A 24,717-nucleotide genomic window follows, 5' to 3' on the forward strand; every position below is an offset into this window, starting at 1 on the left:
ATTCTAGCATCTTAAGAACCTCTCAAATAACAAAAGTAGATTATTTTTCTCTGCAAAACCAGTCCCATAACGCATGTCTCCCTCTACAGGGCCTTCTGCATAGCTTTTTACTTCACATGTGGACTATGACAGCATTACTGTTCTTCAGCCTCCTATACCTGTAGTCGGCAAGCAGTGTTAACAGTTCTTGAAAGTGTGATCCGGGAGGTGGCGCAATGGATAAAGCACTAACCTCTCAAGCATGAGGCGAGTTCAACCCCCAGCAGCACATGTACCAGTGTAATGTCTGACTCTTTCCCTCCTCCTATCATTTTCATTAATAAATAAAAAATATATATTTTTTTTTAAAAAACCAATCCTTGAAAGTAATACAGTAGCAGCAAAAAAGCCTACCAAAATATCTCCTGTTGCAATATATTTAAAAAGTCACTAACTCACTCAGCTTTTTAGAATGCAGAAAAGCAACCAATTGGGGGCCGGGGCAGTAGCACACATAATGCGAAGGCACAAGGACCGGTGCAGGGATCCTGGTTCTAGCTTCTAGCTCCCCACCTGCAGAGGGGTCCAATCATAACCAATTCTGAACAAATTCAATTATTAAATTCTTCTTCCAGCTCTTTTTTGTTAAAGCTAAAATTAAAGGCCAATGAAGTTTCCCACTAGGGCAGTGCTATGATGTCTCTCCTTCCCTCTCAAGGCCACAAACCGGTGAAGAAAAAAATAAACAAATAAAATGAAACTCACAAAATTCAATTGCTAACTGAACATATCCATCTCTTTCATCAAATTTAAGAAACAAGAGAGTGGGAGTGACAGCATAATAGTTATGCAAGACTTCAATATCTGAGACTCTGCAGTCACAGGTTCAATCCTCTCTGCATTACTATAAGCCAGAGCTGAGCAGTGCTCTCATTTAAAAGAAGAAAATGGGAGGAGGGGAGAGAGAGAGACATCATGACTTATAATTAACAGCTGATATTCTAAAATGGCAGTTTGGTTCTTTGACTCTGCTGGAACTTAATATTCACTTACCAGCTTAAAAAGAAAATAACAGGGAGTCGGGCGGGTTAAGCACATGTGGTACAAAGCGCGAGGACCGGCATAGGGATCCCAGTTCAAGCCCCTGGCTCCCCACCTGCAGGGGAGTCGCTTCACAGGCGGTGAAGCAGGTCTGCAGGTGTCTGTCTTTCTCTCCCCCTCTGTCTTCCCCTCCTCTCTCCATTTCTCTCTGTCCTATCCAACAACGTCACCAACAATAATAATAGCTTAGACAACAATAATAATAGCTACAACAACAAAACAAGGGCAACAAAAAAAAGGAAAAATAAATAAATAAATTTCAAAAAAAAAGAAAAGAACAAAATACCCAGCAAATGAAGGCTTTGTGTCCTGCGGAAGCACTTTTTCCAAAGAGTCATCTCTTAAATTTCCATCCTGTGATGTTTCACTAGCGTCTTCGGAAATGTGCTGGCAGTCCACACTGTGGCTGGTTTCTAGTGGTTTCTGACATGTCTGCTTCCTTTCCCCTTCTCGCCCATCAGATCGACTCCTTAATGCACTTGCTTCATAGATCTCTGTGGGTCTTCGAAAACTGCAACGCAAAGAATCCTGAGCAACCAGTGCCGAGGATGAGTGGCGAGATGGCTCAAAACACCTGCCCTTGCTAGGAAGTGACACTTCTTCATCATCAGAGGGTCTTAAGAAGTTAGGTTTCAAATTTCTAAGAGAAGAAAACTCCTGACTTTGCCTTGGATTGCATTCTCTTCTACATGTCTCCAAAGACTTGTGCCCACTGTCTTTTTTATCCCCACTGTATCTGTCTCTGACGCTGTTTACAAGATGTGTTGTGTCACACTTATCCCTCGGACCTCTGTTATGTTTCAGCAAGTCAGATGTTCTGTTTTCTTGACCACTCTCTGAATATGCCATTTTCCTCCACCGTTCCCGTCTACAATCTTCTTTTGCAGATGCAGCTTTTTCAGCTTCTTCTAATTTTGACTGAAATATTTCCATGGACTAGAAAGAAGAAATATTAGATATCAATAGCCTTTTATCCAACATAAATTTACTTTTCTCACAATGAGAAAATATTCTCTCATCAAACACTCGATTTTTGCATACTTAGGGCTGGGGACTAGCATAGCAGTAGTGACCAGACTTGCATGCCTGATGCCCTAGAGGTTCTGGCTTGATCTATTCATTATGTTAGTGAAACTATGCTAAGAGTTACATAGTAATGAAAAGAAGAGAGCGCCATGATTCTTTCACAGGTTTAAAATTTAGTAACAATTCAATTCAAAAGTGTTTTATAGCACAACACAGTGACAAAATTAAATACATTAATTTTATCAGATAACTCTGAAAATATTTATATACATATATCCTTAATAGCAATACTCACCCCATATCTTTCAGCTACAATGTCCTCAAAATTTCTATTTTGCTTTTCAGCTTGTTCCTTCATTCTTCGATAAGATTTCCTTAGCCAGCTTAAACCACCATCTTCTATTACTGAAACTAAATTCCAGTATTAAATTTCAGTTATGTTTTTGATGTCAGTATGACAGAGCTATTTTTTAAATTTCTTTTTAGGGGGATTAATGGTTTACAATCAACAGCAAAATACATTAGTTTGTAGCATTTCTCAGTTTTCCACATTTCCATTCAATCCCCACTAGGTTCTGCTCTGCCACCATGTTTCAGGACCTGAACCCCCACCCCCCAGCCCCACCTCAGAGTCTTTTATTTTGGTACAATACACCAAGCTTTTTTTTTTTAACTTTTTTATTAGCGACTTCATACTAACTTACAAAATTACAATAGAGGTATAATTCCATAACATTCTCATCACCAGTTCTGTATCCTCATGCCCTCCACTGGAAACGGCAGTAGTTCTCCCAAGGTGGACTTTATATCTATATTTTTTGCCCATTATTCCTACATTCCTTCCTTCGTTTCCTTATACCTATTAGTATTTCCAAGTGTCTTTCCTTTTTTCCACAGAGCTACTATTTTATAATATCAAAATATAAAAGGCAGATATGGGAGGTGTGTTATGATACTAGGGGAAACATTAATGCTATGATGTCTCTCCTTCCTTGTCTATCTGAATGAAAAAGTTGGCTCAGGGATGGTGAAATCACATATAGGCAAGGCCACAAGCCAGTGGGAAAAAAAAAACCAGCAACTTAATTATTTGAACACAAAAAATCAAAAGTGCATTAAAGAACAATAGGACATTTAATAGTCAACCTATGTTTAAGTTACAGACCTTTAAGACTATCAAAGAAAACTGCCCTGAAAAAACTATAATCAAGGAGAATGCCATTCTTGAAGACTCAGGTCAAGTGCTAAGACCTTCACAAGTGGTGTTGCACGGCTCCTTCTTCTCTGTCACTCTCTCCTGATCTAACTCTGTCTCTCACCTTCTATCTGGAGGGAGAGAAAAAAAGGAAAAAGCAGAGGAGACATGCAGGTACCGAGGCCCAGTGACAACCCTTATAGCAAACACAAAACAAACAACAACAAAAAACATGAAATTTCAATGGAAGAAAATGAGAATAAAAAGATATATAAGTATCACAATTATAACTGCTAGTGTGTGTGTGTGTGTGTGTGTGTGTGTGTGTGTGTGTGTGTAGCTAACTGTAAGGTGGGCCTATGTAAAATTCTAAATGAATGTTAAAAAATGATCAAGATAAAAAAAATAAACTACATCTAAAAAGCAAGAAGATTTTCGGAGCAATCACCAAGATGAGACTGCATCAACATAATCTGTAATATAACTATCTGTATATTGGTTAAACTGTAATTTAAATTAACTTTACACTGAGTCATAAATGTAACACTTAACTGCTTCGTAAGTATCATTGTAGTAATGGTATCATGTATGACTATGTGACACAAATATTCTGTCTCCATCTGCTGGAAAATAACAGAACCACCCTCAGGGCAATACAAATGCTACAAATGCTACACAGTAGAAATTCTGAAGATACTAAGGCATCTCCTCTTTCTGTTTGTATATCATTTTCATGCAATTTAGTAGATTTTATACTTTGTTACAGAAGGTAAAAAACAAAAAATCATCATCATAAAATATGGGAAGTCAGGCAGCAACAAACCTGTCTGGGAGTGCACATTACCATTTGGATGGACCTAGGTTCAAGCCCCTGCTCTCCACCTGTAGGGGAGAACCTTCACAAGTAGTGAAGCAGGTCTGCAGGTGTCATCTTTTTTTCTCTCTCTCACACACCCTCCCCTCTCAATTTCTCTATGTCCTGTAAAATTAAATTAATTACATTAAATTAAAAATGGAAAAAAAATAGGTGCCAGGAGCAGTGGATTCATAGTGCCAGCACTAAGTCCGATCAACAACCCTAGTGGCAATAAAAATAAAAATGGGGGGGCAGGCAGTAGCACAGCAGGTTAAGCGCACATGGCACGAAGCTCAAGACCCAGTGTAAGGATCCCGATTCAAGCCCTGGGCTCCCCACCTGCAGGGGGGGTTGCTTCACAAGTGATGAAGCAGGTCTCTCCCCGCCTGTCTTCCCATCGTCTCTCGATTTCTCTCTGTTCTATCCAATAACAACAGCAATGACAACAATAATGATAACAACAAGGGCAACAAAAGGGAAGAAACGGCCTCCAGGAACAGTGGATTTGTGGTGCAGGCACCAAGCCTTAGCGATAACCCTGGAGGAAAAAAATAAATATATACCACCACATGAGAACATCTGCTGCTATGGAAAGCTTCACAAGCACTGCTATAGTGTCTCCTTCTCTCTTTCCCTCCCTCCCTCCCTCCTTCTCCATCTCTCACCTTTTATCTAAACAAGAAGAGAAAGAAAGGAAAAAAAGAAAGAAAAGAAAAAAAACAATGTAACCAGAAGTGAGATGGAGTTATGCTGGCACTGAGTTCCAGGGATAATCCCAGTGCCAACAAAAGCAAATACATTGAAGGCAAGGTCCTTTAGGGGCCCACAAAGGGATCCACTATGTTGTTCCTGATGGAGATGACCAGTGACAGTGGAGAGGAGGGGTCTCTTAAAGGTCTAGGCCCACCCATCATGTCTGTGTGAGAATCCCAGGACTCCCTGATTAGGGCCCCAGGTGATGGGATGGCCTGATAGTAACCAAAAGAGCCATCATTAAAGTTTGCCAGTTTCTTGCCCTTATCCAGCTTTTGTAATCCTTACTTTGTCTGACAAAGTTAGCCTTGGAATGATTGAGGGAAGTGAAATAGGAAGCAGGTGAGGAGGGTATCTAAGTCTAAGCAGAAACTATTTTATGGTGTCTCTTTTAGATCTTTCTATCTGCTTGCTGCACTTACTGAGTCACTGCAAACTTTTGTGCACTTTCATTTGAAAGTATATATTTTCCCCTAACTTATTCTGCCCCACTAGAGAAAGATGTATGGATGTAGGAGTATGGATCGAACTGCCAACATCCATGTTCAGCAGGGAAGCAATTACAGTATCCAGACCTTCCACCTTCTGCATTCCATAATGACCTGGGTCCATACTCCCAGAGGGATAAAGAATAGGAAAGCTATCAGAGGAGGGGGTAGGATACGGAATTCTGGTGGTGGGAATTGTGTGGAATTGTACCCCTCTTATCCTATGGTCTTCTTGATACTTTTATTTTATAAATTAAAAAAAAAGCAAATACAGACATAAAATAACAGTTTTTAAGGAAATTTCTTGAAAGTACCACACAGTTTAAAAAGGCCTCTCCAGGGGGGCCAATATTTTACGTCTATCAGTGCTTTGTCTAACATGAAATGAACCTCAAGTAGTAAAGTAGCCCATAGATACTGCTAGCAAACCACACAAATTTCACATTAGAAAATCAATGAAAAATGATGAATGAAATAGTGGGGGTTGTATTGTTAAGTGGGAATCTGGGGAATGTTATGCATGTTCAAACTATTGTATTTACTGTTGAATGTAAAGCATTAATTCCCCAATAAAGAAATAAATTATTAAAAAAAAAAAAAAAGAAAATCAATTTGTTTACTAGATATAGAAAAAGACAAGGATTAATTCTGCACTGCATCAGACAAATACTTAAGTAATCGCTAAGAAAATTCAAATTTGACACCTCAATATCTGATGTGATTATGTGTCTTGGTGTTCCATGATCACCTTACAAAGTGCCAATACACTTGGGTCACTCCCTGAATAACAGTAAGTTATAAGAAATGCCAGTGTAGCTATAACCAAAATATACAGTTACCTTTAGTGACTGCAGACACACCGCAGTCTTCTGGCGGCAGGCCTGTTCCACCATCCTTCCAGTATGGATTCAATTCTCTTTCTAGCAGCCTAGACTACAACAAAATATTTTCAAGTGTCATAATTTTAAAATAACCCACCATGAAGTAGCATAACAGTAATAAATCTGAAGTTAATAATTATAACCTTGGAAAACATTTAATGCACAGTGAACATGCACTTTCTGCAGCTTGCAGGAAATAAAATTAACATTTATCTGATGCTTTTACAAGCCTGTTCGTGCTTTTTTGTGCCTAAACATGAATAAGAACTGTGCTAGATGCAGAGGGTAAAATAGTCCGTATCCCTGACTCAGTCCTTCTCTACCTCATGAGATAGGATATAGATAACAGATGAGCAACTGACAAAAACTTAGAAGGAAGCTTAGAAGTACAGAGTACTAATACCACACTTGAGTCAAACCCCATCAAAAATTCCCTAGCATAAGAAATACGTCTTAGGGAGTCAGGCATAATTACATATAATTTAATATGTATTTTTCAAGAAAGAAGTTTATTAAAATACTTTGTTGCAGAGGCAGGCGGTAGCACAGCAGGTTAAGCGCATATGGCTCAAAGCACAAGGACTGGCATAAAGGTTCTGGTTTGAGCCACTGGCTCCCCACCTGCAGAGGAATCACTTCACAGGCGGTGGAGCAGGTCTGCAGGTGTCTATCTTCCTCTCCCCCCTCTCTGTCTTCCCCTCCTCTCTCCATTTCTCTCTGTCCTATCCAACAATGACAACAACAAGAATAACTACAACAATAAAACAAGGGCAACAAAAGGGAATAAATAAATAAATAAGTCTTAGAGAGAAAGATGAGCAATAATTAGTCAAACTTCCTAGGTAGAAGGAATAATAGCATGTTCACAAAACCCTAGAAGAAAGGGAAAGCTAGACAAGTGAGTGTGCAGCGGTAAGAGACAGGTCAATAGAATTACCAGGAACTAGATCACATGAACTGTTGGGATTTATGTTAGGGTAACAGTGAGTCATGATGGAGATTAGCTTTGTATCATACTAGGAGCAAACTGATTTCAAAGTATGTGCATGTGGGGGGAGATTGGAGAAAAGCAAGACTCGAGGCAGGAAGATAGTCTTCAGGGTGAGACAATAAGCTGAAAGAGGAAGAAATGACAATAGCCTAGTCACAATTCACATGTTTCTTGTAGTCAGGGAGGGGACTGGAGCAATAATGAGAAAGCCAGACAGAGTCCTTCTCATCAAGTAAATTATAGTATACAGAAAGGGAAAAGATAGCTAGGTACTATCAATGTAAGGAAAGAGTGTCACAGAAGGGCATTCGAGAGGCACCTAACTGAACCTGAGTGAGAATAAATACCACCACCATCGACCCAATAATGGAGACTATTAGATTTAGTAATGCAAGTCAGATTAAGAAAACAAACAAACAAAACGGAAAAAGGACAGCTTCCTCTACAGTGGAGCTATGGTGACCTAGTCCCAAGAAGTTGGCTATCCCCCAGAAAACAAATAAGACAACAAAACAACTCAGTGAGTTTTAGCAGAGAACAGCTGGGATTTCTGGTAAAGAAAAGAAACATCACTGCTACTAACTTAAAACACTAGCCCAAAGCATAGGAAAGGTTACTCTCGACATCGAGAAGAGATATAAAATCATATTTCATACCAACGCTTCAGTCAGGGAACATCATTTTAAATTTCACTTTCTCCCTACTCCCATTACAAAATTTAACATTTTAAGCAACAGCCATTTTTTTCTCAAAACAAATATTTGCCATGTATTAACAGTATGATGAAACTAGGAGACAGTATAGCAGTTATGCAAAACACTTTCATGCCTGCGCACCAAGGTCCCAAGTTCATTCCTTGGCACCACCATCAGTCAGAACTGAGCAGTGTTCTGGAATGATAATGATAATAACAACAGCATAACATCAAACTTTACATGGTCCTTAGATCCAGGGGCAGCCTCAAATTCCTGCACAGAGTAACTCCAGACCAATGTAGACGAGACAAAGGAGACAAGAGAGAGGTTCTGTGAACCTGACATTCATGTGTGGACTACCCTTCTATTTGCTTACTTTATGACTTTAGATTATGAACTTATATTCCACAAAACATGTTTCTGCAGAAGCTGTGATGCCTAGGCTGACAGTGTGATTCTCTAGAAAGGCCTGGTGTTTAAACACATCAATTTTTAATGAAAGCATCAATGTGCAAGTGCATTTACATATAAAAATTGAAATAGCACATAAACTTTCTTACCATTCAAATTTTTGAAAACCCTATAATCTAGTAAAAGTAGTGTACCCTAGTGATGCTCTCACCAAAACACCTACTGCTCCCTTGCATTCCTTCTGGACAGGCCTTCAACTACAACTTCGTGTGGTGGTTTTCCTCTCACTGACTGGAACTCTAAAATACAGGCAATAGGCAACATATACATCACTAAACATAAAACTGAGGTTAAAGTTATTCAAATACAAATACAAACTATATCAAAGCCTTGTAAATTACTGAAATTAAGTTAGAAAAGAAAAATGTCAAGAAAAGATATCACTGAACCTATAGAACAACTTATGAAAATCTTGGCCACAGCCTGTTACAGTATAGTTTTCCCAGGCTGATACACAACGATCTTAAAATTAATGTCCAGAGAGAATAGCACAAGAACAAGGTTTAAGGCTAAATCAGACCCATGTCAGAATTTATACTCCCTGGTGGTGTTCTGAGGAAACTCGATGATACATTCAGTCAAGACACTATACTATGGCAGACCTCTGGAGGCATAGCTATGGAGTAGGGGGCATTTCAAATCGCACTCCTGACAAACTAGGGGGAAAAAAATCACTTTAAAATTCAACAAAATACAACTAGGATTTCTCCAGAAACTCACTAGACCACAGCCACCAAGCTACAGATGCTACTACAATTTCATCATGAGCTCCTTGGGCAGACGACCTCACCAATTTGTCCCAGAACCTCACCTCTCCAGAGCCCTATCACATTAAGGAAAGACAGAAACAGGCTAAGGGTTATGAATCCACCTGCCAATGCCCATGTCCAGAAGAGAAGCAATTACAGAAGCCAAATCTTCCACCACCTTCTGCACACCATAAAAGGATTTTGGTCCATACTCACAGAGGGGTAAATGCTAGGGGAAGATGACCAGATGAACTCTAATTCCATCGGGACCCAAAGAGAGAGAATAGTCAGGGAAAAAAAAAAGGGCACTCAGAAGTAGTCGGTGTGACCTACAAAGGAAGAGAAGGGGAAGGCGGGTGGTGGTGCACCCAATTAAGTGCACATATCATCAGATGAAAGGACCAGGCTTCAAGCCCCCGATCCCCACCTGCAGGGAGAACACTTATCAGCTGTGAAGTAGGTCTGCAGGTGTCTATCTTTCTCTCCCCCCCCCTCAATTTCTCTCCGTCCTGTCAAATAAAAATTGAAAGAGAGAAAGAAAGAGAGGAAAAAAAGGAGAAAGGCAGGAAGGCAGGCAGGAAGGAAAAAGATGGCTGTCAGGAGTGGTATTCCTGGTGGATAAAAAAAGGAAGAAAATGCAGGACCATAAAAAATGGGCATATAGATATGGTTATAGAAATAATAGTCAACCCGCATCTGTGCTCTTGGGAACACTAATGCAGTTTCTTTTTCTTTTTTCTTTCTTTTTCTTTTTTGCCTACAGGGTTATCATTGCTGGGGCACAGTGCCAGCACTATGAATCCACTGCTCCTGGCAGTCATTTTCTTCCATTTTATTGGATATGACAGAAAGAAATTGAGAGCAGAGGAGGAAACAGAAAGGGAGAAAGACACCTGACCTACAGACTTGCCTCACTGCTAGTGAAGCATCCCCCCTGCATCCCCTCTTATATATATATATTTTTAATATTTATTTATTTATTCCCTTTTGTTGCCCTTGTTTCATTGTTGTAACCATTATTGACGTCATTGTTGTTGGATAGGACAGAGAGAAATGGAGAGAGGAGGGGAAGACACAGAAGGGAAGAGAAAGACAGACACCTGCAGACCAGCTTCACCGCCTGTGAAGTGACTCCCCTGCAGGTGGGGAGCCGGGGGCTCGAACCGGGATCCTTACTCTGGTCCTTGCGCTTTACACCACCTGCACTTAACCGCTGCACTACCACCCGACTCCCCAGAAAACTTATATTAAAAGCGACTGATTTCCACTGATAGGTATACCTGTTTTATTAAATACCACAAAAAGTAAAACAATATTTCAAAAGTAAAATTGTATTTATCTGTCTTAGCAGTTTAGTCGAAGTAAGTTAAAAAGTTAGAAGCATTTTAAATATGTGTGCACCTGTTCAAGTGCTTGAGCTTTCTCTTGCTCTATTTTCCTCCTGGTTTCCTTTTCAGCTTTGAGTGATGATGATGACACGGTTTTAACAGACATAAAATCAACAGTCATCCACTCCTCCCTCTGTTTAAAAGAAAGAAAGTCATTTTCATCTGAATCAATTAGAACTCACCAATAAACATTCAGTAGTCACAGCAAGTACTCACACCTGGATCAAAGCATACATGACAACATAACCTCAGACCAGTTTTGTGATCTAAAGCTTAGTCTCTCTCCTATAAAAGAAAATAGTTCCTTCATTTCAGAAATCTCTGAAGAAGTAAAACAGAGACATAAAACATCTAGTAACTGAAACATAACAGGGACGCAAACATCTGCCCACTGTCTCTTTATTTTCACTTTACGTTACTGTAGTCAGTGGTTTAATAATGATTTACAAGGTCCTATGATCACAGGGGTATAGTTCTACACCTACCACCATCCCCCACCCCTTCTTTTCTCAATGTTACTAATCATGCATAAACTGTATTTTTACCTACCTCACATGAAACTCTACCCCAGGGGCAAGCTGGTGGCGCACCTGGTTGAGCACACATGTTATAATGTGCAAGGACCCAGGTTTGAGCTCCTGGTCCCCACCTGCAGGAGGAAAGCTTTACAAGTGTTGAAGCAGGGCTACAGGTGTCTCTCTTTCTCTCTTTCTCTCTCTCTCTCCCCTTCGCTCTTCATTTCTGACTATATCCAATAAGTAAAGGTAATAAAAGAAATTTAAAAAAAAAGAAAGAAAAGAAACTTTACCCCAAAATTTGGGGGGGGTTGTTGTTGTTGTTTATTTATTTGTTTGAGGGAGGTGAAAGAGGGAGAGAGAAGCCAGAATACAGCTGAGCTTTGGTTTATGGTGGTGGTGAGGATTGAAACTGGAACCTAGAGGAGTCGGGTGGTAGCGCAGAGGGTTAAGCGCAGGCAGCGCAAAGCACAAGGACCAACATAAAGATCCTGTTTGGAGCCCCCGGCTCCCCACCTGCAAGGGGGTCGCTTCACAGGCAGTGAAGCAGGTCTGCAGGTGACTATCTTTCTCTCCCCCTCTCTGTCTTCCCCTCCTCTCTCCATTTCTCTCTGTCCTATCCAACAACGACATCAATAACTACAGCAATAAAACAACGAGGGCAACAAAAGGGAATAAATAAATTTTAAAAAACATATTTAAAAAAATAAAAAAGAAATTGGAACCTAGAAGCCTCAGGTATGAAAGTATTTTGCATAACCATTACACTATCTCCCTGGCCCTTAACCCAAAATTTGTAGTTTGTTTTTTTAATTTTTACCAGAACACTACTCAGCTCTAGCTTATGCTGGTAAGGGGGTCTGAACCTGGGACCTTGATGCTTCAGGCATGAAAGTCTCTTTACATAACTATTATGCTATCTCCCCCCAACTGTAAACTGTATAACTGTAAAAAGATTACTAAGAAGATTATAAAGTGGGGGAGAAGATGGTTCACGAGGTAAGGTGAAAACTTCAGCATATGTGAGGACACAGGTTCCAGATCCAGGCAGCACACAGGAGAATCACACACAGTTCTAGGGGATGGTTCGTAAATGGTGGGTTAGTGCTGTGTTGTCTCTCTGCTTCACTTCTCTCTCTCCCTCCATGTCTCTCTGCCTCTACCTGTAATCTAAAGAAACAGAGATAACAAGAGTTTTCCAGGAGTGGTGAAACAGCAAAGGTGTACAACAAAACAAACAAATAACAACAACAACAACAAAAAAACAGGGCAGAGCCAAGATGGAGGCTTACAGACAACACCTGGTGTGAGCTCTGCAAGGAAGCTGCTTTCAACCTGGGAATCTTGGCTACCAGGTTCCAGATGCTACCATGATGCCAACCCAACTTGCTTCAGAAGAGGACCCCACCATGTGTCCTGGAGTCCTGTCTCCCCAGATCCTCACCCCACTAGAGAAAGAGAGAGACAGGCTGGGAGCATGGATCGACCTGCCAACGCCCACATTCAGTGGGGAAGCCATTACAGAAGCCAGAACTCCCATCTTGGGCTTGGGCTCATACTCCCAGAGAGATAAAGAATAGGAAGGCTATCAGGGAAGGGATGGGATACAGAGCTCTGGGGGTGGGCATTGTGTGGAAATGTACCGCTCTTATCCTATGGTCTTGTCAATGTTTACATTAAAAAAAAAAAAAAAAAAAAAAAAAAGCCCTGACTGAACGCTACTGGCTGTATAAGGTCAGATGGAGGTGGCAGTATAAAGGGAAAGCACCACTGCTCTAGCATCACCCTGAGGAGGTAAGAACCCTGAGAGAGTAGAGACCAGCACTCACCTTCTCACTGGATCTATAGGAAAAGCTTTACTGCAGAACTTATTCACAAAGGTACAATTTTCAGGATATTATAGTCCAATTGTAACATCCTGGGGACATTATAATCAACTTTTTAAAATTTTTTAATTATATTTGTACTTATTTATATATTATTGGATAGAGAGAAATTGAGATGGGAAGACGAGGTAGAGAAGGAGAGAAAGAGAGACATTTGCAGCTCTGCTTCACTAATTGTGAAGCTTTCCACCTGCAGAGAGGGACCAGGGGCCTGAACTTGAGTCCTTATGCACTGTAATGTGTGTGCTTACGCAGGTGCTCCACCATCTGGCCCCTGTAAATGACTTGCAATTTCAGACACACGTGCTCAGAAACTCCTACTCTGTCATTAAAGCCAAACGGCTTACCTGAGCAGCTTGGCTGTCTTCTCTTTCTGACTTTTCATCTTGTATTTTCCAGGCCTTTTTCTTGTCAGCAGTCTGGGAAGGAAAAGCTTCAACCCACTCATCATCAGAGCTCTAAAAATATTCAGTATAAAAGTAAACTCTTGTTAAGCGCATGTGGCGTGAAGTGCAAAGACCAGCATAAGGATCCCAGTTCGAGCCCCTGGCTCCCCACCTCAGGGGAGTCACTTCATAGGTGGTGAAGCAGGTCTGCAGGTCTCCCTCTCTGTCTTCCCCTCCTCTCTCCATTTCTCTCTGTCCTATCCAACAACAACGACATCAATAATAACTTCAACAATAAAACAACAAGGACAACAAAAGGGAATGAATAAATATAAAAAGAATTAAAAAAGTAAACTCTCATATTTGCCTATTTGCATATACAAACTTATTTTTAAATAGAACAAGTTCAATTTCCAAGAGAAAAGTTTCACACCCTTTTAAAAATCAATTGAAAATTTAGGAGCCAGGTGGTGGCTCAACTGGTTAAGTGCCCACATTACAGTGTGTGAGGACCCAGGTTCAAGGCCCTGGTCCCCCCCCTACAGGGGGGAAAGCTTTACAGGTGGTGAAGCAGGGTTGCAGGTGTCTCTCTGTCTGTCTCTCTCTCTCTACCTCCCCCACTCCTCTCAATCTCTCTCTGTCTCTATCCAATAACAAATAAATAAAAATATTTCTTAAAGAAAATTTATGTAAGCCTACTATTTGGAATCAGTTCACAAAGCACCTGTTAAATTATTCATATGTTCCTATTAGTTTATTATCAAGTCAAGGGAAAGTAAAAAGCAAAGATGAGAACTGCTAGGGAGAGAAATTACTTCACAATAGACAAGTTCCTACAAATATTAAGTACTACTGACATCTCTGCTTAAGAATTGGTGAAAAAAATGGCAAGAAAAATAAAGAGTACCCCCCTTATTACATGCAAATGAGTACTTCCCTTATTACATGCACAATGACCAGCATTCAACATGAGAACAAAGACAACAATAATCAAATTCTACTGATGGTAGAGCAGTACTTTGTGTACTCACTCACTGTCTCTATTACCAAAAGTAATTCTTGAATTAAAAAGTAGTAACAGTGGATCCACTGGCATATCAGATTTCAGGCTCAGGAGCAAAAGAAAAAGGAAAAAAAAAAACTAGTATAGCCACAGGCTCTTTGGAATTTAGCTAAAATATGTCTACTAGCTATCTACAAAATGGAGGACACCCCCCCCCCAACTCATCTGCACTATTCCAGCCCTCAGGTCCATGATTTGTCAACAATTTGTTTGACTTTGTATGTTAACTCTCGTCAACCACCAGGTTCCAGATGCTAACATGATGCCAACCAGACTTCCCTGGACAGACAACCCCACCAATGTGTACTGGAGCTCCGCTTCCCCAGACCCCTTCCCCACCAGAGAAAGAGAGAGATAGGCTGGGAGTATGGATCGACCTGCCAATGCCCATGATCTGCGGGGAAGCAATTACAGAAGCCAGACTTTCCACCTTCTGCATCCCACAATGATCTTGGGTCCATACTCCCAGAGGGTTAAAGAATAGGAAAGCTATCTGGGGAGGGGATGGGATGCGAAGTTCTGGTGGTGGGAATTGTTGAAGCTGTAGCCCTCTTATCCTACGGTTTTGTCAATGTTTCCTTTTTATAAATAAAAAAAATTTTTTTTTAAAGTAGTAACAGATGTCTTGGAACTCTTTTCCTTATTTTGCAGTACTGCTCTTTCCTACTTCCCTTAATTTTCCAACTACTTCTATTCAACGTCTTCTGCTTCCTGTCTGGCTCCTGAGTATTAATGCTATTCCTTCTTTCTGTTTTCTTAGGCAATCCATTCATCCTAATGGCTTTAACAACCAGTGATTTCTAAATGGTGTCTCTGCCCTCTTACTTTCCTGCAATCAAAGATCTTTGTGTACAGTATTTCCTGGACATTGCCAAGTAGATGTCTCCCAAGTATTCTTATATCCTAATTAGTAATATTTTAAGTTCTCATATATTTAGCATCCTATACACTTTCTTTTTTTTTTCGTTTACATATAATTTTTTCTCAAATAGCTGGGATTTACCTCCACCCCAAGGGCTTTAGAGTTTTCTGTCTACATGGTTCTGGTAAACTCTCCCCCCGTACACACCCTACCCCCAGAAAAAGGGTGAGACAAAGAGGTGCAAAGAGAGAAGTCTAGACACAAGACACCAAAGCATTGGTGCACTACTCCTGAAACTTCCTCTTTGCATGGTGCCCCATTTGGTAGGATAGGGTTCAAGCGTAGGTCCTTGTGAATGATAAAGTGTGTACTCTGTTGGCTCAGCCACCTTCTGATCCCTCCTTGGAGTACTTTTAATACATACTTACTGATGAACTACTGGCTGACTCATCTTTTTCATACTTTTGTTTCTTGCTCTTTTTTTTCTTCTCTTTCTTAGATTTTTTTGAATGTTTATCTTTTTTCTTTTTCTTCTTCACAGAGTGTTCCTGTAAGTAATCATTTTAGAAAGACAAGAAATTCAATTTTATCTTAATTTAATGGGAAATATTTCTTTCTAAAACATACAGAGAGAAATATAGACACATAGACACACAAACACACACAAAAGATCAGAGCACTACACAGCTCTGGGTTATGGTGATGCTGGGACTAAAAATGGGACCTCAGAGCCCGGCATGAAAGTCTTTTGCAGAACCACTATGCTGTCTCCCCAGCCCAATGGAAGTGTTTTGAAAAATTCTACATTCCAAAAACTTAAATCACTAGTAAAATTAGAAAAGAGGGAGTAGGGCGGTAGGTAGCACAGCAGGTTCAGCGCAGATGGTGCAAAGTGCAAGGACCAGCATAAGGACCCGGTTTGAGCCCCCAGTTCCCCACTTGCAGGTGGGGTCACTTCACAGGTGGTGAAGCAGGTCTGTAGGTGTCTTTTTCTCCCCCTGTCTTCCCCTCCTCTCTCCATTTCTCTCTGTCCTATCCAACAATGACGACATCAATAACAACAATAATAATAACCACAACAACAATAAATAACAAGGGCAGCAAAAGGTAAAATAAGTAAATAAAGTTTAAAAAAAATTAGAAAAGAAATATGATTAATGTTTCTCTTCTCCTTCTTCTTTACCAAAGCACTGCTCAACTCTGGCTTATGGTGGTGTAGGGGATTGAACCTGGGACTTTGAAGCCTCAGGAAAGTCTCTGCATAACCATTATGCTATCTACACCCACCCAAAAAGAAATATGATTAAATAAAAAATATTTTCAAACACACAATGATACAGAAAGACATGTATGTGTGCCCTTCCATAGTCCCAAAATAACTTATCAATTATTAGGCCATATAAAATATAAAAAGGTAGCATAAATTCAAATGTGAGACAAGAAAAAAAAGAATTAAAAACAAAAACAAAACAAAAAAAAAGATACAAAGTTTAAAATGAAAAAATCATTTTTTCTTAGATAAAGCCTGTTTTTAGTCACCTGTGACAACTGTTCAATTCGTTCATTCACATCAGGTAACATCCATGTGTCCTCACCTCGAAGTCGTTTAAGCTCTTTACGTCTTTCTTCTTTTTCAAAATTGGCTTTTGCCTAAAATAATGGAAAAGAACCATTAAAAATTCATCCAAGGGAGTCGAGCCGTAGCACAGCAGATTAAAAACTGATCCAAATGTATTTACAAAAAAATACACCAGAAACTTCTCCCACTCTCACAAGTTCTCACAAATAATATTTTCCTTATTGGAATTTGCTCAGTAGAAAAAGGGCGAGGGTAGATAGCATAATGGTTATGTAAACGGCTCTCATGCCTGAAGCTCCAAAGTCCCAGGTTCAATCCCCCACATCACCATAAGGCAGAGCTGAATAGTGCTCTGGTTTAAAAAAAAAAAAAGAAAGAAAGAAAAAGAAAAAAAGAAGCAAAAGTGTAGAAGGACTTTCAAAAAATAAAATCAAATCAAAATCTGGGGCTAGCTGATAGTTCACCTAGGTTAGTACCCACTTTACCATGTGTGAGAACCTGAGTTCAAGACCCTGGTACCACATGGGAGCACCATACACAACACCAAGAGAAGCACCGCGAATGGTGAAATGTTGTGGTGTCTCTTGTTGTTTCCTGAAATTAAAAGGAAATAAAAAGTCTTAAAGGCCCTGGAAAGTGAATAGTAAATAAAAAATTAAAAGCTTCCCCTTCCATGTTAATGTCTTTTGCTAGTCAATTTTAGCTCAGCAGAGAAAAACAAGAATTTCAAGCAAACTATAGACAAGTCTGAGGCAAAGGGGAGTTGAAAAGGATTGATTTGAATAAAATTTCAATGAGAAAACAAGGCAATAAGCAGTTTTTCACTAGCTACAAGTGGTGGTCAGCTTGCCGCCAAGCTAAGAAGGTGTGTAAGCTGCAGAGGAGGCAAGTGTGTAAGGTTCCTCCCTTTACAGTTTTCCAGTCCCATTTAGAAAGATTTCCATGATGCAAGTTCACATCATATTCCAATGAAACTAATCTGCACATGGACTGGGGTTCGAGCCCCCGGGCCCCACCTGCGGGGGGAAGCTCTGCAAGTGGTGAAGCGGGCTGCAGGTGTCCTTCTCGATTTCTGACTCTCAGCCAATAACTTTTTTAAAGAAGACAATAATAAAAAAGAGAAGTAAAATGTTTCTCAATTGTTTTGTGGGGCTGTTTTCAAGGTCCCCTGTCAAACTCTTGTTTGGCTCATGAACGTTTTATAATGTCAGGTACTGACGGCCAAGTAAGTTGAAAGGAGAAAGGGTCCCTCCCACACCGCCTGCTGCAAGGCGCCCCGCGCGCGTCGGAGCAGAAACGCCGGAGGGCGCGGCGCAGTCAGGTGACCCGAGGGCGGCGCCAACAACGCGGGACTTAAAGGACAGGGTCGCTCAGAGGGAAGATCAACGCCTTCCTCTTCAGACAAGGGGCAGCAGTCAGACCATCCCGGCGGCGGGAGGAACCAAGAGTTTACTGGCACCCGGAAAGGAGCCCTGCACCCGGACAGGTGAGACAGGTGAGAGGAGGCAACGCCGGAGACTCCACTCCCACAACTCAGAGACGCCAAATGCCCGCCCCTCACTAAAACAACAACAACAACTTTGGCTGTACCTGGCGTAACACCTCAGCCCTGGCAAGCCGTGTCTGCTCTTTCCGCTCTTCGATACTTCTGGCACTTTCAAATCGGCCACTGGAAGCCGCCATATTTGTTGTGGCCGTAAAGTTAGGAAGCTATCCAGAAACCTCAGTTGGCGACTGTCGTAACTGAATACGCAAAGCGCGACTTCCGCCTGCGGCTCCCTCTGCCGAGCATGCGCAGTCTGTGTCGCGCCCGCTGCCGGCCGCACGCGCACCACCCCCCTTCCCCCCGCGCGCGCCTTCTCCCCGGGTCCCTCGCCCGGCCCGCCCCGCGCGGAGTGCAAGTTAAAGGAGGCTGACGGCGCGCCTTGCCGGAGGCTTGCGGCTTTCTCGCCTGTCTTCGCCTCAAATCGCTGTGATGGGATTAAGCTCGTGGAGATGAAGTTGGTCCCCAAAGTTTTCCAGCAAAGTCCCTTCGGCCGGGTCTCTCAGAGTGAAAAAGTCATGCGACATTAATCACCAGTATTTACGTAAACTTATGTTTTACACATGCTTTCCTGATCTCTGGTTATTTTCACCCAAGACTTTTCCATTACAGTATGCAATTGCTCATTTGTGTGACTTTGTTAAGTTTGTATCTCCCAATATAAAACTTGCATGAAAAGCTATCCTCAAATATTGACCCTGCGTTTTAAATCTTTCTGGTCTTAATAAAGGCGGGGGCACTGCCAATTGAGAGCACACAGTACCATGTGCAAGGACCCGGGTGTAAGCCCTCAGGCCCCACCTTTGGGGGGTTATGAGCGGTGCAACAGGGCTGCAGTTGCCTCTCCCTGTCTCACCCTATACCTCCCATTCCCTCTCATTTTCCCTGTCTTTATTTTTAAAATTAACTAGAAAAGGAAAAACTTTAAAATTAAATAAAGGAGGGGTAGGGGTATATAGCATAATGGTTATGCAAAGAGACTCTAATGCCTGAGACTCCAGTGTCCCAATTCACCAGCATAAGCCAAAGCTGAGCAGTGCTTTGTGTGTGTATGTATGTATATATATATATATATATATTACAGGTAGTGCAAAGCACAAGGACCAGAGTAAGGATCCTGGTTTGAGCCCCCAGCTCCCCACCTGCAGGGGAGTCGCTTCACAGGCAGTGAAGCAGGTCTGCAGGTGTCTGTCTTTCTCTCCCCCTCTCTGTCTTCCCCTCCTCTCTCCATTTCTCTCTGTGCTATCCAACAACAATGACAACAAATAATTACAACAATAAAAAAAAACAAGGGCAACAAAAGGGAATAACTATTTAAAAATCTTTAAAACAAAAAAAAATAATAATAAAGGAGACTGGGAAATAACTAAGGTAGATACCTTAAGACATAAAAAATTAGGTAGGATGAAGGAAAGAACTGTAGAGAAGTCCTCTCCCTTCTGCCTTAGCATTGAGCACTGAGGAACACTGGGGGTGACAGTAACTCACTTTTTGTTTTTTGTGAACTGCAGAGGTCTGGAGGAAAAGACCCAGATATGTTTATGACCATGGAGTCTGCTCATAAGCAAAAGTCTGGCTTACCTAAAACAAGTTTTCTAAAAACAGCTATTTGGACTGGAACTACAAACAGATAATGCAATATACTCAGTGTAAGTTACATTTTAGCATATATTGAAGTTTTGCTCAATCCATTAACAAAGTAACCAGCGGGAGGACAAGATGACTAGTCTCAAGGTAACTTTCCTGCTTTGCTATGTGGGTGACCTGGGCTCCAGCCCCTAGTACACCACATGGAGTAGGAAGCACTGTGGATGCTTTTGTGCTGTGGTCTCTTGTGCTGTGGTCTCCCCCCTTTTTTTCACTGCTGGGACTTCTCCACTCCAGGACTTTACCACTCCAGGGGCTTTATATACGTGTGTGTGTGTGTGTGTTTGAGAGAGAGCTCAGAGCAGGGGAGCCCTGTTGATGAAACTAATAGTAAAAGTGAATTTTTTTAAATATGTATTTATGGGGGTCAGTTGGTAGCATAACGGGTTAAGCACACATGGCACCAAGCAAAAGGACCAGCATAAAGATCCTGGTTCGAGCCCCCTGCTCCCCACCTGCAGAGTGCTTGCTTCACAAGCAGTGAAGCAGGTCTGCAGGTGTCTTTCTCGCCCCGTCTTCCCGTCCTTTCTCCATTTCTATCTTATCCAGCAGCAACAACAATAATAATAACCACAACAATGATAAACAACAAGGACAACAAAGGGAAAAATAGCCTCCAGGAGGGAGTCGGGCTGTAGTGCAGCGGGTTAAGCGCAGGTGGCGCAAAGCACAAGGACCAGTATAAGGATCACAGTTCAAGCCCTGGCTCCCCACCTGCTGGGGAGTCGCTTCACAAGCGGTGAAGCAGGTCTGCAGGTGTCTATCTTTCTCTCCCCCTCTCTGTCTTCCCCTCCTCTCTCCATTTCTCTCTGTCCTATCCAACAACAATAATGACAACAATAATAACTACAACAATAAAACAAGGGCAACAAAAGGGAATAAATAAAATAAATATAAAAAATATTTATTAAAAAAATAGCCTCCAGGAGCAGCAGGTTTGTAGTGCAGGCACTTCAAGAACCCTGGAGGCCAAAAACAAACAAAAAAAAAATAGTATTTAATGTTTTCCAGAGCACTGATCAGCTCTGGTTTATGGTGGTAAGGGGACTGAACCTGGGACTTTGGAGCCTCAGGCATGAGAGTCTCTTTGCATAACCATTATGCTATCTACACCTGCCCTAAAAAAGCAAATTTTTACACAAAGCTGCCTGGTTCTGAAAGAATGTGAACCACCCATATTTGTAGTCTGTTTGCAAAGAAATGGTACAAGATTGCTAAATTTGACACATAATTGGCAGGTTTCTTAGAGTATCTGCTCTGCTGGCACAAGAAGGAAAAAAAGACAGAATGGGAAGGTGGAAGGAAGGGCAGCATCTTCAACTCAGGACTGATAACTGCTTTCTCTTACTATAGCCAACAGCTCCTTCAAATATCTGCACTCCCCCACTTGGGAAGCTTCCCCTTGCAGGGCACTCCCATGGGGCACCAAGGCTCAGGCTTGGATCCTCACACACAGTAAAGTTGTGCTCTTTAAGCTGAGCTGCTGGCTGTCATTAACTTCTAAGTTTTCATAAAAGTTTAGCAAGTTCTTATATTTTTCCAACTAATAAATTTTGAACTCACCTTCAATTTCCACATGTTTGATCATTTTGCTGAAGTATAATTACTAGAACAATGTCTAGAAACTATATGAAGTGGGAGACAACAGAGATCTTTAATCTGGAAAAAAAAAAAAGAGGGAAGAAAGGAAAAACAGCAAACTATCAGGTTTCTGAATGCTGAGTCATCTCCTTTTCTTTTAAACTTGAAGGTTACTGATCAATTATAACATAAAGGCACTAAAAATACATCAATGTTGACACTTGTTTTAACCTTCAGTCTAGCTGTCAGATTTGACTCTGCTTTGAAGTTGCACATCTTCCTTACAGAAGGAACTTGGTTTTCTGTTTTCTATTTATATGTTTTTCTTTCACATCATTCATAAACCACCCTGCCAGCTTCCTTCTGGCCTCCTGGCCCCTGTTCTGTTCTCAACCTAAGCTGCCCAGAAGAGTCACCTGGCATATGGCCCCATTCTCAGAGATTCTTGCCAATTGTTTTTATTGTGTGGCACCTGGAAGCCCTTCATGAGCAATTTCATTATTCCAGGGCAAACTATTTTTCATTCTTTGTTTTGGTTATCACTGAGGCTTCAGTACTCTGGGTAGGAGGGAGTCAGGAAGAGAGGGAAAGACGCCATATTTCTCTCCCTCTATCTACCTTTCCCCCTCAACTTCTGTCCTATCAGAAAAGGGGGGGGGGAGCATCAGAAGCAGTGGATAGTGCCGGCTCTAAGGCCCAGCAACTGGAGGCAAAAAATAAAGAGAAAGAAACAAACACACAGAGAGGAATAGACATCACAGCACCAGACCTCCCCCTAGTGCCTTAGCACTGCCGTGTGGTGTTAAGGCTCAAGCTCAACCAGGTACCTTACCGAACTGACACTTTTTTTTGTTTTGTTTTTACCTCCAGGGTTATTGCTGGGGCTTGGTGCCTGCACTATGAATCCACTGCTCCTGGAGGCCACCTTTTTCCTTTTGTTGCCCTTGTTGTTTATCGTTGCTGTTGTTATTGTTGTTACTGCTGTCATTGTTGTTGGATAGAACAGAGAGAAATCGAGAGAGGAGGGGGGAGAAAAAGGTAAGACACCTGCAGACCTGCTTTGCCGCCTGCAGGTGGGGAGCCAGGGGCTCAAACTGGGATCCTTATGCCGGTCCTTGTGCTTTGTGACATCAATAACAACAATAACTACAACAATAAAAAACCACAAGGGCAACAGAAGGGAAAATAAACAAATAAATATAATTTTTTTTAAAAAGAAAGAAAAAGAAGTTGAAGGAAAGTTCCAAGGAGTCAATTTACCCATGTGAAATAATGACAGTAATTAAGGATTAATGGGGGAGGGGGAGCTTATCACCAGTATGGGTTATCATGCCCAAGAGGATTTCATCTTTAATTGTGAAAATTGCTTCCCAAAACCACATCTGCCAGGTTCTGGACCAGCAGGTATTGGGGTGGCGAGATATCTGCATGCAGCTGTTACAAACCTTCGCCTCTGACTTGTGAAAGGTGTACTTGCTTTGTATAATAGTTCTCCTCCAGGAAGCACAGGGGTCACTCACCGCACTTCTCGCCACTGACAGGTTCTGGAAGAACTCACTGGCTTAAAGATACTTTAAAGTGTATTTCCTCCGAGTCTCTTGACAGGCCAATATCCTCCAGCTGCAGGAGAAATGGGACCACGTGCTTTTGTGGGCCACTTTTCCAGTATTTTACAACAAATGTTTTATACCAACTTTGACACTCAAGAGGTATCCTATTACTGTCACCCAGGATAAAAATTGTCATGTGAACATCGGGCATGAAGTTTCTTCTACAAATCAAATTGTTCACAGTCTCCTGCTTGCATGTGTGAATACTGTGTCATCCAGGGAGATGACTTGTTCATTCCTCAGGCATTTTCCCCCTTTCCTTTCCATTTATTCATTCATTTATTCATTTATTTATTTATTGCCTCCAGGGTTACTACTGTGGCTGCCACTACTCCTGGTGGCCTTTTTTTTTTTTCCATTTTATTAGCTAGGCTAGAAATTGAGAGAGTAGGGGGAGATAGGGAGAGAGATAGATACTTGCAGACCTGCTTCACTGCTCGCTGAAGGCAGAGAAGAAATTGATGAACGAAAAGTTCAGAAGCAGGAGCCAGCTGGACTTGGTGACCTACAGCACCCAGCAATGACTGGCCCGGGTAAGACAGACTTGATCCACAACACTTGGGGCACAAGCTGAGTGTGGCATGGAGTGCAAGGCACGAAGTTATTATCAGAGCTGGAGAGGCCTGGGGACTCTTTTGAACCTAAGTATGAAGTGGTGCCTTCTGAAAGTGTTTGAGGAGCTAGGTGCCTGTATAGCCACAATTTTGGTTTTGCAGAAATGATGCTTTGTCTTCCAAGTACAGATCAAAAATTCAAAGTAGGGGGGTGGGTGGTGGTGCACCCAGTAGAATGTATATGTGGCCATGTGCAAGGAGCCAGGTTTAAGCATCCAGCCTTCACCTGCAGGGGGGAAGCTTCACAAGTGGTGGAGCAGTGCTTGCTCTCTCTCTCTCTCTCTCTCTCCCCCTTCCCCCTCCCTCTTTCCCTCTATTCCTCTCTGTATCAGAAAAGAAAAAAAAAACTATTAAAAAAGAATTCAAAATGTGACTTGTTCAAGTATCTAAATACTTGTATCCCTTTGAACAACACAGGAGTATGTGGTTGACCTCTGTGCTTCTAACCTTTGACTCTCCAAAAAGTAAGTGAAAGCCTTACAGGTGAATCACACTCGATTAACACCTGCTTTGGGTATGTATTACATACTGTTACGATAACCTAGAGAAAGTGCTATTAAAATCGAAATGGAAAGCACATATACAGTAATACCGTGTGTTTGTCTTCTATTACAAGAAAATATGTGCTGAGTAGAAGCTCCTGGGTCAAGCCCATGTTGTCCAAGGGCCAAGTGCGTCTGAACATCATGAACTACTCAAGTAGTGCGGCACTCAGAATAACCCAACAGTGAGAGGGTTAGCCGGAAATGCATTCTGATAATTAATCCGGCCACACCAGCATTCTGATAATTAATCCGGCCACACACCAGCATTCTGATAATTAATCCGGCCACACACCAGCATTCTGATAATTAATCC

At 41.5% G+C, this 24,717-nt stretch overlaps 1 protein-coding gene across 3 annotated transcripts in view; it reads right to left on the reverse strand.

Annotated features, from left to right (window-relative positions):
- CWF19L2 (CWF19 like cell cycle control factor 2) overlaps positions 1-19,072 on the reverse strand; it is a 62,605-nt gene extending 43,533 nt beyond the window's left edge. The window contains exons 1-8 of one of the 3 annotated variants that reach the window (XM_060179793.1): positions 18,455-19,072; positions 16,825-16,935; positions 15,714-15,833; positions 13,322-13,432; positions 10,587-10,706; positions 6,238-6,331; positions 2,402-2,517; positions 1,367-2,016 (exon numbers count right to left, since the gene is read on the reverse strand). In XM_060179793.1, the coding sequence (XP_060035776.1) occupies positions 1,367-2,016; positions 2,402-2,517; positions 6,238-6,331; positions 10,587-10,706; positions 13,322-13,432; positions 15,714-15,833; positions 16,825-16,935; positions 18,455-18,547 (1,415 nt within the window). In that variant the 5' untranslated portion in view covers positions 18,548-19,072. The remainder of the gene's footprint in view (positions 1-1,366; positions 2,017-2,401; positions 2,518-6,237; positions 6,332-10,586; positions 10,707-13,321; positions 13,433-15,713; positions 15,834-16,824; positions 16,936-18,454) is intronic. The other 2 variants (XM_016187099.2, XM_060179794.1) reach the window with 2 other exon arrangements.
- Between the last annotated feature and the right edge of the window lie 5,645 nt (positions 19,073-24,717).

This window comes from Erinaceus europaeus, chromosome 20 (assembly GCF_950295315.1).
Source record: "Erinaceus europaeus chromosome 20, mEriEur2.1, whole genome shotgun sequence".
NCBI classification, from domain to species: domain Eukaryota; kingdom Metazoa; phylum Chordata; class Mammalia; order Eulipotyphla; family Erinaceidae; genus Erinaceus; species Erinaceus europaeus.